Below are 17,849 nucleotides of genomic sequence, written 5' to 3' on the forward strand. Positions count from 1 at the left end.
CTCAACTTGATCAACATCCCTGTCACCAAGGAAGCAATGGTCGGGAAGAAAAGGAGGCATTGGAGGAGCAGCACGTCCTGTTAAATGATTAAATCAACAACATCTGTGCCACATCAGTACCAACTGAGCCCTATGACTGGTCAGAAGCCTTTGCTTCCTCAGTCTGCATGTCTCATCACCAATGGGAAACCCGATGTATGGCCAACAAGGCAACAGTTTCCAGCTAAGCAAGCGCAGCCAGACATCTCAAACAGTCAGGACTTACCTGTTCTCCTTTGATACCTGGCTCACCCTATTGAGGAAGAAGAAAAAAACAGGTCATTAGGAACTTAGGAACAGGAGTCGGCCATTCAGCCCCTCGAGCCTGTTCCACAATTCAATTAGATCATGGCTGATCTGTATCTTAACTCCATTTACCTGCCTTGGTTCCATAACCCTTAATACCCTTACCCAACAAATATCTACTAAACTCAGTTTTGAAATTTTCAATTGATCCCCAGCCTCAACAGTGTTTTGGAGAGAGAGTTCCAGATTTCCACTACCCTTTGTGTGAAGAAGTGTTTCCTGACATCACCTCTGTACGGCCTAGCTCTAATTTTAAGGTTATGCCCTCCTTGATCTGGACTCTCCCATTAACTAACAGAGGAAGGTTGGTATAGACAAGTGTTACTCCATTTCGAGGTAATGGGTGCCCGCTCTCATCTTGTATGTATCAGATACTTATGCAAACAGTTGGTAATTATTATATGGTTTTGGCCAAACCTCAAGACTGCGGGGTACCCTGATGCATCAAATTCCTTCCCAGAATTGGACGGATAATTACTTGCCTTGCAAGCATTAAATTAAACGCAGTGAGATAAGTTTTACTAGTTAGCTTCTTGGCGCAGGGCCTTGCTCAAAGGGCGGGCAAGATTGGCAAGTGGAAACTGGAAGTCAGTGTGCCCAATTTTTACAGTCACTAACATGAAAATCGGGAAGGCTGGGAGAGCCAGGGATCGGGTAATGCTGAATCCACCTGTCAACGGAGCTCTAAGCTCCACCTCATGTGATCCCAGCTTATAAGTAATGCAGGTGACTCTGTCTATTTGTTACATTTAGGTGGGGAGGTGTGTCCCCAACCAATCTAACTAAACAAAACTCTCTCTTAGTGGTAGCTCTCTCGCCTCTGAGTCAGAAGGTTGTGGCTTCAAGTCCCACTCCAGAGACTTGAGCACAAAAATCTAGGCTGACACTCCCAGTACAGTACTGAGGGAGCGCTGCACTATCGGAGGCATCATCCTTTGGATGAGACGTTAAACCGAGGCCCCGTCTGCCCTCTCAGGTGGACGTGAAAGATCCCATGGCACTATTTCGAAGAAAAGCAGGGGAGTCCTCCCCGGTGTCCTGGCCAATATTTATCCCTCAACCAACATCACTGAAACAGATTATCTGGTCATTATCACATTGCTGTTTTTAGGATCTTGCTGTATGTAGATTAGTTGCCGCATTTCCTACATTACAACAGTGACTATGCTTCAAAAATGTAAGGAATCTTACAACACCAGGTTATAGTCCAACAAATTTATTTTAAAATCACAAGCTTTCGGAGATAATCTCCGAAAGCTTGTGATTTTAAAATAAATTTGTAGGACTATAACCTGGTGTTGTAAGATTCCTTACATTTGTCCACCCCAGTCCATCACCGGCATCTCCACATCATTATGCTTCAAAAAGTACTTAATTGGCTGTAAAGCGCTTTGGGACGTCCTGAGGTTGTGAAAGGCGTTATAGAAATGCAAGCTCTTTCTTTCCTTTCTTTCTTTTTCATGAAGAACCCCAATGAAACCGAGTTTATCACAGTTAAGGCTTCCGCCTCAGTTGCTGTCCATTCACCCCAACCGGCATATGTAGCAAGCATTAACCAAGATCTCTTTCAGAAAACCCAGCCACATGCTTCTGTGGCAAAACGGGTGACCTCTCACCTTCAGTCCAGAAACTCCAGGCAGTCCAGGTACACCTGGGAACCCCTATCGAAGAAGAAGAAAATCAATGTGACGTTACAAGGCAAATAAAAGTGAATCATCATTATTCAACAACTGCCTGAAATGGTCATTTCTGACCCATGGTATCTAGTACTGAAAATTCATAGTCTACATGTAAGGCCATTGGCTCAATCACCATCCCAACTTTTAATGGAACGTACCAGGATTAAGTCGAACAATGACCAGCCTAAGTCACAAGTATTCATCTGAAAAACAGTTTTTGTAACGTCACTACAGAACAGTTGATCTCCCTGCTGGTTTTCCCAAGGTTTCATGTTGAACTGTGACAAGCAGTGGGGGAAGCTGGGAGCTGCGATTGAGCTTGCTCCATGGGTATTGGAGTGTGGTGGGACTGGACTACCAACTTAAAGTTCAAACTCAACCATGGCAAGTTGTGAAAGTGTAATGAAGAAATCTAGCCGGTAAAGCAGAATACTGCGGCTGACTTTACAGCCTTCCGGCCTCAACATTGAGTTCAACAACTTTAGATCATAACCACTGCTCCCATTTTCTCGGACAGCAGGTGCTGGTAACGGTTCTGCTGTAACCATTTACATCTCCTGTGGAGCCATCTTTGTTACTTTACGTGTCCCATTATCACCTGCCGTCCCAAAATCACTCCTGCCCTCCACCCTATCCACACTCTTTCGTTCTTTTCCTGACCCCCTTTCCCCTGACTCTGTATTTGCTTAAAAGCTGCTCATCTCTAACATCTTCCAGTTCTGATGAAAGGTCATCGACCTGAAACATTGGGGTCAATTTTAGGATGGCTGAGCGGGTGCGTTCGTGGCGGGGGTGGGGGGGGGGGGGTTCCTAAAATTGGGGAATCCTGGAGCGGGTCAGGAGCCCGGCTCCAACCCGCCGACTTCCGGGTTCCCCAATGACGCAAATCGGTGCGCGCGCAGCTCCCGCATGCGGGACTCCCACCAGCAATTAAAGCCGGCGGGATGACAGTTTAGATAGTTAGGGGGGTACTTGAGGTCGTTGACAGACCTCATTGGGAAGAGATTTTAGCAGGGATGTGATTTTGGACTCTCCTCAGCGTGGGAAACACTCCCTGTTGTTGCAGACGTGTTTCAGTCAGCAGCCAGTGGGAGATGCAGAGGATTCCTTAACAGGTGGGGGGAGTACCTCATTCATTGCAGCAGGGCACTCTGTCACCTCAGACAAAGTTTTGCCTGCCACACCGTTGTCTCCACACTCCAAATTATTACATCATACCCTAAACTCTGCTGTCCAAACACATTTACCTATTTTGCGGACCCCCTCACACTCACACCGTCAGGATGGAGCGGGGGGTTCCATTGCTGCATTCATCACTCCATTGGAGGACGAGCAACATTACGAGCCTCGCCGTCCACCTCCGCCACGTGGAGCTACACAACACAGTGCTGAGCAACAGGCACCTGCACAAAGTAGTCGTGCAACTACACATACACCCACTGTAGGGTGATCCAATGGGTGGCATCAAGGGTGTTCATGGAGAACCTCATGAAAGGGCCTCATTGCACAAGCCAGTCAAGAATGGCCATGATGTGGCAGTAGTAGTGATAATATAATATGTAATGTGAGTTGATCAGAAATCAAATATAAATAAAAACCATGACAAACCCTCAAACACCCTTGTGCATCCCCTTCATGCTCACGACACGTTTGCCTTACGCTTCCTACTGCACATATGTGATGCATGCCCTGTGGCTGCAGCACAGGTAGTGGCAGGTTGAGTGAGGCTGACCGTGAAAGAGATGCATGCGAGGGTGAGTATGAGATAGAGCCATGAGATTGTATGAGGATTGGGTTGAGTGGTAGTGGCGGGATGAGTACTGGTGAGGTGAGTAAGTGCAGGTAAGATGAGGATGAGCTTTGAGTGGGTGTGAGGGGTGATGTGACAGAGTAGTGTTGGCAGTGCAGAAGGAGATGTGGGGTGGGGGCGGTGATGTGTCAGATGGAGTGTAGGGGAATGAGTAAGTGTACTCACTTCGGCTGACCTGGTTAAGTCATCGAAGCGTCTCCTGCACTGTATGCAGGTGCGCGATATGTTGGTGGTGCTGGTGACCTTCTCTGCCACCTCGAGCCAGGCCTTCATGGTGGCAGAGGCAGGCCACTTCCTCCCGTCCACCGGGTGGAAGATCTCCCTCCTCCTCCTCACCCCATCCAGTAAGACCTGGAGTGAGGCATCATTAAACCTGGGAGCAGCCTTCCCCCTGGGCTGCTCCATGCTGTAATTTTGCCTATTGTCTGCAGCATCAGTCAGTGGAGGACTGCCCCTTTAAATAGGGCTCCTCCAGCCTATGATGCGGGTGCGCAGTCCGCCCACTGCAGGGTGGAAACCCACTCCTTCCAGGGTCCATAGAATCATAGAATGATACAGCACAGCAGGAGGCCATTTGGTCCATCTGTGCCGGCTCTTTGAAAGATCTATCCAATTAGTCTTACTCCCCTGCTCTTTCCCCATAGCCCTGCAAATTTTTCCCCTTCAAGTATATATCCAATTCCCTTTTCCCACACGCCCAGTCGACCCCCCGCTGCCAACCCGCCTCCCTCCTAATATCGGGCCCATTAACTCTGTTTCTCTCACCACAGATACTGCTGAGTGTTTCCAGCATTTTCTCTTTTTAAATCTAGCAATGTGTTGGTTAGCATTGGAAAAAGTGTTGGATTGTCTTAAAAACCCAAACTCCTTCCACAAATGCTACCCCTACCTCGTCTGACCTACATGTGACTTCAATCCACACTATGTGGCTTTATCTCAATGTTCTCTGGTGACCTGGGTCAACGAGGGATAGACAATAATTGCAGTCTTGCTGGCGTTGCCAACATTTGGAGAACAAATTTCGATAATCACGATGGTGTCAGTGGATGCCTGAGGTACTCTCTTAGTCACTCAGTCCTTTGGGGAGTTCATAGCATAGATTTAAAACTGTGTGAAGGGGGTCCCATAGAGCATTCTCATTGGGTAACTCTTTCTCCTGCCTTACCCCCTTGTAGTTAGGGTGGGAGGAGGTTCGTGTGCAGCATAAACACAGGCATCGATCAGTTGGGCCGAATGGCCTGTTTCTGTGCTGTAAATTCTATGTACCTCGACAGACCAGCAAATGCTAACCCTCTCCACCCCTGTACTCACGACACCATATTGTGAGAAGTCAATGCTGCAGCACACTAGATAGCTGAAAAGAGTATTGGACAGTACGGAGTAAAAGGAAGTCATTTGGCCCATTAAACCCACTCCTTCCAGGGTCCATAGAATCATAGAATGATACAGCACAGCAGGAGGCCATTTGGTCCATCTGTGCCGGCTCTTTGAAAGAGCTATCCAATTAGTCTTACTCCCCCGCTCTTTCCCTACAGCCCTGCAAATTTTTCCCCTACAAGTATTTTTCCAATTCCCTTTCGAAAGTTACTATTGAATCTGCTTCCACCGCCCTTTCAGGCAGTGCGTTCCAGATCATTACAACTTGCATATCTAAATTTTTTTTTTCCTCATCTCGCCTCTGGTTCCTTTGCCAATTACCTCATATCTGTGTCCTCTGGTTACCGACCCTCCTACCACTAGAAACCGTTTCTCCTTATTTACTCCATCAAAATCCTTCATGATTTTGAACACCTCTACAAATCTTCCCGTAACCTTCTCCGCTCTAAGGAGAACAACCCCAGTTTCTCTAGTCTCTCCACATAACTGAAATCCAGCATCCCTGGTACCGTTCAAGTAAATCTCTTCTGCACCCTTTCCAAGGCCTTGACATCCTTCCTAAAGTGTGGTGTCCAGAATTGAACACAACACTCCAGCTGGGACCTAACCAGTGTTTTATATGGTTTAGCATAACTTCCTTGCTTTTGTACTCTATGCCATTATTTATAAAGCCAAGTGTCCCATATGCCTTTTTAACAATCTTCTAAACTTGTCCTGCCAACTTCAAAGATTTGTGTACATACACCCCCAGATCACTCTGTTCCTGCACCCCCTTTAAAATTGTATCATTTAGTTTATATTGCCTCTCCTCATTCTTCCTACCAAAATAAATTGCTTCACACTTCCTGGGTTAAATTTCATCTGCCATGTGTCTGCCCATTTCACAAGTCTGTCCATGACCTTCTGAAGGTTACTATCCTCCTCACTGTTTACTACATTTCTGAATTTTATGTAATCTGCAAACTTTGAAAATATACCCTCTATACACAAAAAGCAGTGGCCCCAACACCGACCCCTGGGGGACATCACTGCCCACTTCCCTCCAGTCTGAAAAACAACCGTTCATCACTACTTTCTGCTATCGTCCCTCAGCCAATTTCATATCCATGCAGCAATTGTCCCTTTAATCCCATGGGTTTCAATTTTGGTTACAAGTCTATTATGTGGTATTTTATCAAACGCCTTTTGAAAGTCCATATACACAACATCAACCATACTACTCTCATCCACCCTCTCCATTACTTCATCAAAGAATTCAATCAAAATAGTCAAACACGATTTGCCTTTAACAAATTTATGCTGGCTTTCACTTTTAACCCATATTTTTCCAATTGCCAATTAATTTTATCCCGGATTATTGTCTCAAAGTTTCACCACCTCTGACGTTGGGTTGACTGGCCTGCAGGGATTATCCCTCTCCCCTTTTTTGAATAGGGGTGTAACATTTGCAATTCTCCAATCCTCTGGCACCACGCCCATATCTAAGGAGGATTGGAAGATTGTGGCCAGAGCCTCCACAATTTCCACCCTTACTTCCCTCAGCAACCTAGGATGCATCCCATTCGGACTGGGTGACCATACATGTTTATTTGATCATTCACTCCTCCCCCAAACTCCCGATGACCACTTACTATTCCTTCAATTAGAGATCAAGGAGATCACTTCCATACCTAAACTAGGGAAAAAACTCAAGTACTGCCTCGACCAAGTGATCGTGATCTATTTAAATGACTCAATCAGCTCCCTTATTTGCGAGTCTATTCCATGTCATTCACAAATATTGTGAAGAGGAGGGGTCTCAGACAGGTCTTTGTGGAGCACCCCTGGCTCATTTTTCCCCAGGCAGAGTATTTCTCATTTGTCACCACTTTCTGCTGTTATGCCTAGTTCTCAAACAGTCCAATTTGCCATTATTCCACGATTCTTAACCATCCCTATTGGACTCACATACGGAACTTTGTCAAATGCCTTTTGAGAATCCAACTAACCGACATCTGCTGGATCACCCTCACCCTTTAGCTTAGCTATGTCCTCAAAGAATTGCAGTAGGGTGTGATAAATGACCTGTAAATGCAAGCTGACGGCTCCTTGTACCAGCGTCCCATAGAATGCCCTCAAGCTTTTCCCCCTACTGTTGATATTCGGTTAACCAACCTATGATTAGTGGGTTTATGTTAATTATTTTAAACATTGGAACCTCGGATATGTCTCCAGTATAGTAGGAGCTCCGAAAAATATCAAATGATCACTAATTTCCTCCTTTAATTCAAAGCCGTGGCTCACTGGTAACTCTCTCGCCTCTCTGGTAGCACTCTCGCCTCACTGGTAACTCTCTCGCCTCACTGGTAACTCTCTCGCCTCACTGGTAGCACTCTCGCCTCACTGGTAACTCTCTCGCCTCACTGGTAGCTCTCTCGCCTCACTGGTAACTCTCTCGCCTCACTGGTAACTCTCTCGCCTCACTGGTAGCTCTCTCGCCTCACTGGTAACTCTCTCGCCTCACTGGTAACTCTCTCGCCTCACTGGTAACTCTCTCGCCTCACTGGTAACTCTCTCGCCTCACTGGTAGCACTCTCGCCTCACTGGTAGCACTCTCGCCTCACTGGTAACTCTCTCGCCTCACTGGTAGCACTCTCGCCTCACTGGTAACTCCCTCGCCTCACTGGTAGCTCTCTCGCCTCACTGGTAGCTCTCTCGCCTCACTGGTGGCTCTCTCGCCTCACTGGTAACTCTCTCGCCTCACTGGTAGCTCTCTCGCCTCACTGGTAACTCTCTCGCCTCACTGGTAGCTCTCTCGCCTCACTGGTAACTCTCTCGCCTCACTGGTAGCACTCTCGCCTCACTGGTAACTCTCTCGCCTCACTGGTAACTCTCTCGCCTCACTGGTAACTCTCTCGCCTCACTGGTAACTCTCTCGCCTCACTGGTAACTCTCTCGCCTCACTGGTAGCACTCTCGCCTCACTGGTAACTCTCTCGCCTCACTGGTAACTCTCTCGCCTCACTGGTAACTCTCTCGCCTCACTGGTAGCACTCTCGCCTCACTGGTAACTCTCTCGCCTCACTGGTAACTCTCTCGCCTCACTGGTAACTCTCTCGCCTCACTGGTAACTCTCTCGCCTCACTGGTAACTCTCTCGCCTCACTGGTAACTCTCTCGCCTCACTGGTAACTCTCTCGCCTCACTGGTAACTCTCTCGCCTCACTGGTAACTCTCTCGCCTCACTGGTAACTCTCTCGCCTCACTGGTAACTCTCTCGCCTCACTGGTAGCTCTCTCGCCTCACTGGTAACTCTCTCGCCTCACTGGTAACTCTCTCGCCTCACTGGTAACTCTCTCGCCTCACTGGTAACTCTCTCGCCTCACTGGTAACTCTCTCGCCTCACTGGTAACTCTCTCGCCTCACTGGTAACTCTCTCGCCTCACTGGTAACTCTCTCGCCTCACTGGTAACTCTCTCGCCTCACTGGTAACTCTCTCGCCTCACTGGTAACTCTCTCGTCTCACTGGTAACTCTCTCGCCTCACTGGTAACTCTCTCGCCTCACTGGTGGCTCTCTCGCCTCACTGGTGGCTCTCTCGCCTCACTGGTAGCTCTCTCGCCTCACTGGTAGCTCTCTCGCCTCACTGGTAGCTCTCTCGCCTCACTGGTAGCTCTCTCGCCTCACTGGTAACTCTCTCGCCTCAGTGTCTGAAGGTTGTGGGTTCAAGTCACACTCCAGTGACTTGAGCACAAAATCTAGGCTGATATTCCAATGCCAGTACTGAAGGAGTGCTGCACTGTTGGAGGTGCCATCTTTCCGATGAGATGTTAAACTGAGGCCCCGTCTGCCCTCTCTGCTGGACATAAAAGATCCCATGGCACTATTTCAAAGAAGAGCAGAGGAGTTCACCCCGGTGTCCTGGCCAATATTTATCCTTCACCCAACACCACTAAAAAACAGATTATCTGGTCATTATCACATTGCTGTTTGTGGAATTTTGCTGTGCGTCAATTGGCTGCCGCGTTTCCTACATTACAACAGTGCCTCCACTTCAAAAATTACTTCATTGGCTGTAAAGTGCTTTGGGACATCCTGAGGTCGTGAATGGTGCTACATAAATGCAAGTCTTTCTTTCTTTGGAGTTTTGTACAGCAAGCACTGCTTTCTTGTGTTTTAAACAACGTCCCTGTGAACGGACAAACTCCATGGAGAAAAAAGATAATTCTCCGGCAGACTGGAAAGTGGCAGTAGTGAGTCGACAGGGCTCAATCAGTCCATTTGTCCCCACTGAAGAATGCACAAGAGCCACTGGGTGCAACCCAGGGTTGCCAACTGTGGTTGGACATAATTCTAGAGGTCACATCACATGACCAGCCACCTCCAACCACCCCGCCCAGTCAAACAGCTTCTTTCCACATCTCCAATAATTTTATAACGAATAAACAAAAAAGTGTTCAAAGAAAAAAAACAATTTTTTCAATGCCCCTGTGGTTTTTCTCCTGGTTTGTTTGCAGCAGTGTCCAGGAGACTAATCTTTAATTCCTGGAGACTCCAGGACAATCAACAACAACAACAACTACTACTTGCACTTAAGTGGCGCCTTTAAAGTAGTAAAACGTCCCAAAGCGCTTCACAGGAGCGTTATTGAACAAAATTTCACACCGAGCTTCATAAGGAGATATTAGGACAGGTGACCAAAAAACTTGATCAAAGAGGTAGGTTTTAAGGAGTGTCTTAAAGGAGGAGAGAGGGGTAGAAAGACAGAGAGGTTTCGGGAGGGAATTCCAGAGCTTTGGGCCGAGGCAGCTGAAAGCACTTGCCGCCAATGGTGGAGTGAAGAAAATTGGGGATGCGCATGAGGCCAGAATTGGAGGAGCGCAGAGATCTCTGTGAATCATAGAACTGGAGGAGGTTACAGAGTTAGGGAGGGGCGAGGCCATGGAGGGATTTGAAAACAAGGATGACAATTTTAAAATGGAATGTTGGCAGCCCGAGTGCAGCCTGAACGAAAAAGAATGGGGACCGATGGAAATGTTTAAAGTCTGATGAACTAGAATTAAAGAAACAGTGGTGGTTGGTTGCATACTAATTATACACATCAGGGAGATGGTGATTGTGGTGGCAATGCAGCCAGGTTTTTGAATTAATGCCGAGTGTTCAGGATGTGGAGATTAGCGAGCTTAGACCTAAGCCCAGGAAACGGGACTAGATGAGAAGAATCCAAAATTAGAAAACCACAAGCTATGTCAGCCGTGGCTCAGTGGGTAGCACTCTCGCCTTTGAGTCAGAAGGTTGTTGGTTCAAGTCCCACTCCAGAGACTCGTGCAGAAAGTCCAGGCTGACATTCCCAGTGCCAGTACTGAGGGAGTGCTACACTGTCAGAGGTGCTGTCTTTTGGATGAGATGCTAAATCAAGGCCCCGTCTGCCTTCTCAGGTGGACATAAAAGATCCCATGGCACTATTTCGAAGAAGAGCAGAGGAGTTCTCCCCAGTGTCCTGGCCAGTATTTATCCCTCAACCAATATCACTAAAACAGATTATCTGGTCATTATCTCATTGCTGTTTGTGGGACCTTGCTGTGTGCAAATTGGCTGCTGCGTTTCCTACATTACAACAGTGACTACACTTCAAAAGTATTTCACTGGCTGTAAAGCATTTTGGGACGTTCCAAGGTCATGAAAGGCGCTATATAAATGCTATCTTTCTTTCTTTGCTGGAGTTATAGAAACATCTTTTCACTCAGAGCAGTGGAAACTTGGAACAGAGTGATACACATTGCAGCAAATGCTTGGTCACTGTTGTCCTTCTAAAGACTGCCCTATAAGGTGCCGCAAGTAGCTCAGTGCGTAAAGAAAGAAGAACTTGCATTTATATAGCGCCTTTCATAACCTCAAGACGTCCCAAAGCGCTTTACAGCCGCGGTGGGGGGGAGGAAGAGAGGGAGGAAGTGTTTAGTCATGATGCTCCAGCCATCATGGTGTGGGGTAGGCTTGATGGACCAGCTGGTCTTTTCCTGCCCATCATTTACGTAAGTTCGTAACACTTGCTGCCTGGACTCTAACATGGAGAATGGCCCCTTGGGGTGAAGGCTACTAATGCCATGGAAGGGCACCACTACTGGAGGAGGGGAGAAAAGATGCACAGAATTGATTAAAATAGGAACATGTACAATTAAGCACAATGTAAGACTGAGTGGCTAAAGAATACTGGTTTTATTTTTGGTTAACAGAATCAAGGGTAGCAGTGTGTGATGCTGAAATAAATTGGACAAGCACAGCATGTCAGAATGGTCCATTCTCACCACGGCCTTTCAACTTTACCTGAACTCCTTCTAACCCTCGCTCCCCTGGTAGTCCTGTGATTATTGGGAATGCAGATCCTTCCATGTCATCCTGCAAAGAGAAGTACCACATGTCTCAATCTTCTGGGACAAATCCACTTTTAACAATAGCATCGCATTAATCTGAAGCACAGTTCAGGTTGGTGTCAGTCGTGGCTCAGTGGGTAGCACTCTCACCGCTGAATCAAAAGGTTCGAGTCCCACTCCAGACACTTGAGCACATAATCTAGGCTGACACTCCAGTCAGTACTGAGGGGGTGCTGCACTGTCAGAGGTGCCGTCTTTTGGACAAGACATTAAACCGAGGCCCCATCTGCCCTCTCAAGTGGATGTAAAAGATCCCACAGCACTATTTTGAAGAGCAGGGGAGTTCTCCCTGGTGACCCGGCCAATATTTATCCCTCAACCAACATCACTAAAACAGATTATCTGGTCGTTATCACATTGTTGTTTGTGGGACCTTGTTGTGTGCAAATTGGCTGCCGTGTTTTCTACATTGCAACAGTGACTGCACTTCAAAAGCACTTCATTGGCTGTAAAACGTTTTAGGATCGTCCTGAGGTCGCTATATAAAGCGAGCCCTTTCCTTTCTTTCTTACTCAAACTGACTTTAAGTAGCTTATTTTCACCATCGGGAGCAGAGGTGGCTTGTGGCTTTAACTTTAGATGACCAACAAAGGGTGGCATTAATACACCTTGGCTCCTTTGCCAGCCAGAACACATTGGTTTCATTGCTGATTCTTCTCTCAATTATTTTTCTAACCTCCCCACCCACCCACCCACCCCGCTCTTAATGGGCCAAAGCCAGCCATTCTGTAAGTGTTTCTGGATTTCAGAGAAAGTCACCACTGTTTCCTTCTTCCATGGAAACACAGTTAGACAGCCTGATATTAAGTCCTTATGTTGGTTGTTGCCATGCAACCCTTTGGCCGACCTATCAGAAAATCCGCCCACACATCTGCCCGACAGAGTACCTCAACATCCACCCACAGGAAATGGTGTCACTCCTAGGTGTTTGTGTCTGACGTACGCTCTGCACCCATTCAAGTTTCATGTCAGTTTTCAACAGTAATTATGAACGCAAACATATGGCAGTTGGCCAGCACGCACTCTGTGACTGAGGTTGTCCACAGCGATTACACTTGGGACTTTGAACATACATCAGTGATAGAAATCTTCACCACCTAGAAGGACAAGGGCAGCAGGCGCATGGGAACATCATCACCTTCAAGTTCCCCTCCAAGTCACCCACCATCCCGACTTGGAAATATATCGCCGTTCCTTCATCGTCGCTGGGTCAAAATCCTGGAATTCTCTACCTAACAGCACCTTCACCACACGGACAGCAGTAGTTCAAGTGGAAGGCTCACCACCACCTTCTCAAGGGCAACTAGGGATGGGTGATAAATGCCAGCCTTGCCAGCGACGCCCATATTCTGAGAATGAATTTTTAAAAAGTCACATCGTTGAGGAGTTTTTTTTTTACTTTTAACCCTTCACCAAATCCCAATGACCTTGATGTTTATTAACATTTGTGCCTTAAAATGTTGCAGGTTGGCCGTGCAAAGTTCTGTGGTACAGAATAGTTCAGGTTACTATAAAAAAATAGTATAAAATAGTAAAAATATAGATTACTTTTGGAGTACAATAACTTACAAATCCACCCCGGAGACTTGATGATGATGGTCCAGGAGGACCTGGGAGTCCTCGGGGTCCTATTGGTCCTGGCAACCCAGCTAAGCCAGGCTGACCAGGAGGTCCAGCATCTCCAGAGGAACCCTGCAATGGGAGAGAAGAAAATGTAAAGAAGAGAAGAAACTTGAGGGTGAAAAAACACCCAAACAGCATCAACATAACGTTCCTGATTTTTCAATCTCGACATTATGGTAAATTTCAGTATTTCATTCAAATATCATATCAACCTGTGTTGTCCAGACCTTGGAGAGGGTGCAGAGGAGATTTACCAGAATGATATCAGGGATGAGGGACTTACGTGGAGAGACTGGAGAAGCTGGGATTGTTCTCCTCAGAGCAAAGAGGATTAATGGGAGATTTAATAGTGGTGTTCAGAATTATGAAGGGTTCTGATAGAGTAAATGAGGAAAAACTGCTTCCACTGGCAGGAGGGTCAGTAACTAGAGGACACAGATTTGAGGTGATCGGCAAAAGAAAAGGGAGATGAGGAGAATTTTTTTACGCAGCAAGTTGTAATGATCTGGAATGCACTGCTTGAAAGGGTGATGGAAGCAGATTGAATAGTAACTTTCAAAAGGGAATTGGATAAATACTTGAAAAAGAGAAATTTGCAGGGTTATGGTGAAAGAGCAGGGGAAGTGCGACTAATTGGATAGCTCTTTCACAGAGCTGGCACAGGCATGATGGGCCGAATGACCTCCTTCACTGCTCTACGATTCTATGAACCTTGGCTCAGTGGTAGCTCTCTTGTCTCTGAATCAGAAGGTTGTGGGTTCAATTCCCACTCCAGAGACTTGAACACATAATCTAGGCTGACACTCCAGTGCAGTGCTGAGGGAGCGCTGCACTGTCGGAGGTGCCGTATTCCAGATGAGAGGTTAAACTGAGGCCCCATCAGGTGGACGCAAAAGATCCCACAGCACTATTCGAAGAGCGGGAGAGTTCTCCCTGTGTCCTGGCCAACATTTATCGCTCGACCAACTACATAAAAATACAGATTAGCTTGTCATTTATCTCATTGCGGGACCTTGCGGTGTGCAAATCGGCTTGTGTTTGCCCACAAAACAAGCGATTACACTTCAAAAGTAATTCATTGGCTATCAAGTGCTTCATGACATCCTGGGGATGTGAAAGGCGCTTTATAAATGTAAGTTCTTTCTTATCTCATCAGATGACAGTCAGCTCAACAGCGCTGACCAGGACTATATTCGTACTGGTAACCAAGAAACCAGTATCTCAACTGTGCCCAATACACAAGAATTACTCTTCTGTTTGTGCTCTATTCATCAGGAAAATAAGTACCATACCTGTCAGATTTATACAGGATATTGTCATATATCCCTATTGCACTACTTGATTTAATAAAGAGTATTAACCAGATGTTTTTAGTGTTTCCTATCTCTTGAACCTGTATTGGAGGTAAGGGATGTATGACAATATTCTATAATACCTCCAATTGCGGGCAATAAGGATATATGACAATACCCTATATAACCCAACAATATCCGGCTATTAGATAGAAATGTGTTTCTATTCAAGCAGAGGGCCGGGAGGAAGAACTGAGCTCAGCGTGACACCAATGCCTTCTGTTCAATAGTGAATCTCTGATGAACAGTTACCAGTGAGTTTTGACAGAAACAACAAAATGTGGAAATCGGAACCAGGCGGGTAAGGGGCAAATGAAAATACAAGTGAAACTGACTGCAAATGAGGATTAAAAAGTCTCCTTGGCAGAGGCATGCAACTGCCACCCAAACGTTTTGCACACTTCATCCAATAGAACACTACAACAGCAAGCACACTCAGCCCCTGCCTAGAAAAACCCACGTGCATCTCCTTGTGACATCGTTCATGGGGAAGTTATATAAAAAGAAATAACTTACTACTGGTTAAAAATGCCCAGATGCTGTTCCAGTTACAGTGGGGTCATATCAACACAGCGTAAAAATAAAGTCATCAAATTCACTTCTAAAATTGGTAGACAGCCAGCGGGGTGGTCCGTGCCCCTGGGGTCCGCACCCTTGGGGTCCACCTGCCTTTCTCCACCACATTCCCGGGCCACGGTAACCCTCTCCGCTTTGCCAGATTTTCCCTGCTTCCCTCCCCCTCTGCTATACTACTGTAACCATTTACATCTCCTCTGAACCCATCTTTTGTTCCTTTACTTGTCCCATTACCACCCCCTTTTTGCCTTGCACTGTCATCCCTTTTGTCATTTAATCACTCCTGCCCTCCATCCTATCACAGATCTCTCCTTTTTATTCAAACGTATCGGTCTTGTGATGTCTTTGTTAATTTGGTTTTGAATCGAGGGAACAGAGGAGGAGTTTTACCACAAGGCCTTGGAGCTGGTGCCTCTTGCTGCTCCCTGGTACTTTTGTTTCTTGAGGGAGGGGTTACAGCTTGGTGGTAGGGTTCAATCCATGAAACTCAACCCCAATACTATGTAATATATGGATGGATTTACTTTGTAACACCCCACATTTGATCTGAACTTGGAAGTTAAAACCACCTCGACCCCTCTCCCTGGTGAGAATTATTGCTTCTGAATGAAGTAAGCAGCTCCCATTGCATCAGGATTGCATATTATGGGTTTGACTCTTTCTGTATAAAAAATAGCTTTGGTTGTGAAGATCCGATATGATTCACAAACAGAATTAAACAGGCAAGTGTCAACCTTCCTCATCTGAGCTTTGAAGCATTTTAGCTTTGATTAGTAGTCAGCCAGTGGAACACAATGAAGATCTTAAGTTAGTCCACGTGCAACACAAGGAAACACCCATTCTAATACCTCCAAGGATCCAAATGGGGAGGGAGCGGTGGATGAAGTGGGAAGCTTCAATAACCATGGAGGAATAGCATAGAGTGAACTCTGAATGGAAGAGAGAGAAGTACACAAAGAGGAAAGACTGGCTAACTGTAGCACGTGAACAGGTGTGGATTGCTCAGTAGGTTGGAGTCACACTCTTATTAAGACACTATTTCCCAGGAGTGGTAAAGGGAAGATTGATAGCAATGATTGACAGTCCAGTTACCGTTCCATTGATATACACACTATCTTTTTGGTTGATCGATTATTACATTGATTTTTTTACACATTTACATGTGTCATGTTCACATGTGTCAGCCATGGCTCAGTGGGTAGCATTCTCGTCTGAGTCAGAAGGTTGTGGGTTCGAGTCCCACTCCAGAGACTTGAACACAAAATCCAGGCTGACACTCCCAGTGCAGCACTGAATGAGTGCTGCATTGTTGGAGGTGCCGTCTTTTGGATGAGACCTTAAACGGACGCCCTCTTAGGGGGTGTAAAAGATCCCATGGCGCTATTCGAACAAGAGCAGGGGAGTTTGCCCGGTGTCCTGGTCAATATTTATCCCTCAACCAATCACTAAAACAGATTTATTTCATTGCTGTTTGTGCGACCTTGCTGTGTGCAAATTGGCTGCCGTGTTTCTTATATTATAACAGTGACTACACTTCAAATAGTACTTCATTGGCTGTAAAGCACTTTGGTTGTGAAAGATGCCATATAAATACAAATTTGAAAGATTGAATCGGCTGGGGCTTTTTTCCTCTAGAAAAGAGAAGACTGAGGGGTGACCTGATAGAGATCTTTAAGATTATGAAAGGGTTCAATAGGGTAGACATAGAGATGTTTCCACCTGTGGTGAGTCCAAAACTAGAGGTCATGAATATAAGATAGTCACTAATAAATCTAATAGGGAATTCAGGAAAAACTTCTTTATCCAGAAAGTGGTTAGAATGTGGAACTTGCTACCACAAGGGGCGACTAGCATAGATGCATTTAAGGGGAATCTAGATAAATACAAGAAAGGAACAGAAGGATATGTTGATAGGGTTAGATGAAGTAGGGAGGGAGGAGGCTCGTGTGGAGTAGTTGGGTCGAATGGCCTGTTTCTGTGCTGTACATTCTATGTAATTCCATGCAAGTCTTTCTTATTGATGAGAAAGCAGGCAACAGACTCCTTCCCTCGCTGACAGGCCATGTGCTTGTTGTAGTTCCATTGTGTGAGGTGGCTGCACAGCAATGGAGCAAAACTAACTGATAGGACTGAAGATCCAGACCTTCTGCTGCCCAAACCTACGGCCACAAGTTATCAACTGAATGACTGTGAAGAGAGGCCATAAACAGCACCCTGTAGTAAGAAGGTCCTGGCCTTACCTTAGTCCCCGGAGGTCCTGGGAGACCCAACTCACCAGGCACGCCCTGAAAGTACAAGAACACGTTCCATCAGCAAACACAGCAGGAACTAAACTGAACAATACTTCAAGTCGCTATCGAACTGAGGTGACGTACCGGAACTCCTTTCTCCCCTGCTGATCCTGATTGGCCATTTTGTCCGGGTGGACCAGGGGGGCCCTGAAAGAAGTAAGGGAGAAAAGAAAAGTATCACTATGGAAGCTGGTTGGACATTAGAGAGAAAAAAAATTAACACTGCAAGAGAAAGGTTCCTTTTATTTAAATGAGCATGGGGCAGGGGGTGGGTGGGGGAAGGATGAGAGAGAGAGGGAGACAAACGACCCTTGGGTTAGGCTTTAAAAGGTGCTTTATATTAAAGTGGAAAAGGCTAATCTTCCACACAGTGAGGAGTCAGAAGAGAG

At 46.3% G+C, this 17,849-nt stretch overlaps 1 protein-coding gene across 4 annotated transcripts in view; it reads right to left on the minus strand.

The window, feature by feature from the left end:
• LOC137323927 (collagen alpha-1(XVIII) chain-like) overlaps positions 1–17,849 on the minus strand; it is a 377,865-nt gene that overhangs the window by 93,959 nt on the left and 266,057 nt on the right. For all 4 annotated transcript variants that reach the window (XM_067988020.1, XM_067988018.1, XM_067988016.1 and 1 more), the window contains 6 exons: positions 17,545–17,607; positions 17,410–17,454; positions 13,188–13,310; positions 11,512–11,583; positions 1,962–2,006; positions 266–292 (listed from right to left, as the gene is read on the minus strand). In XM_067988020.1, coding sequence (XP_067844121.1) covers positions 266–292; positions 1,962–2,006; positions 11,512–11,583; positions 13,188–13,310; positions 17,410–17,454; positions 17,545–17,607 — 375 coding nt within the window. The remainder of the gene's footprint in view (positions 1–265; positions 293–1,961; positions 2,007–11,511; positions 11,584–13,187; positions 13,311–17,409; positions 17,455–17,544; positions 17,608–17,849) is intronic.

This window comes from Heptranchias perlo, chromosome 7 (assembly GCF_035084215.1).
Source record: "Heptranchias perlo isolate sHepPer1 chromosome 7, sHepPer1.hap1, whole genome shotgun sequence".
Lineage (NCBI taxonomy): Eukaryota > Metazoa > Chordata > Chondrichthyes > Hexanchiformes > Hexanchidae > Heptranchias > Heptranchias perlo.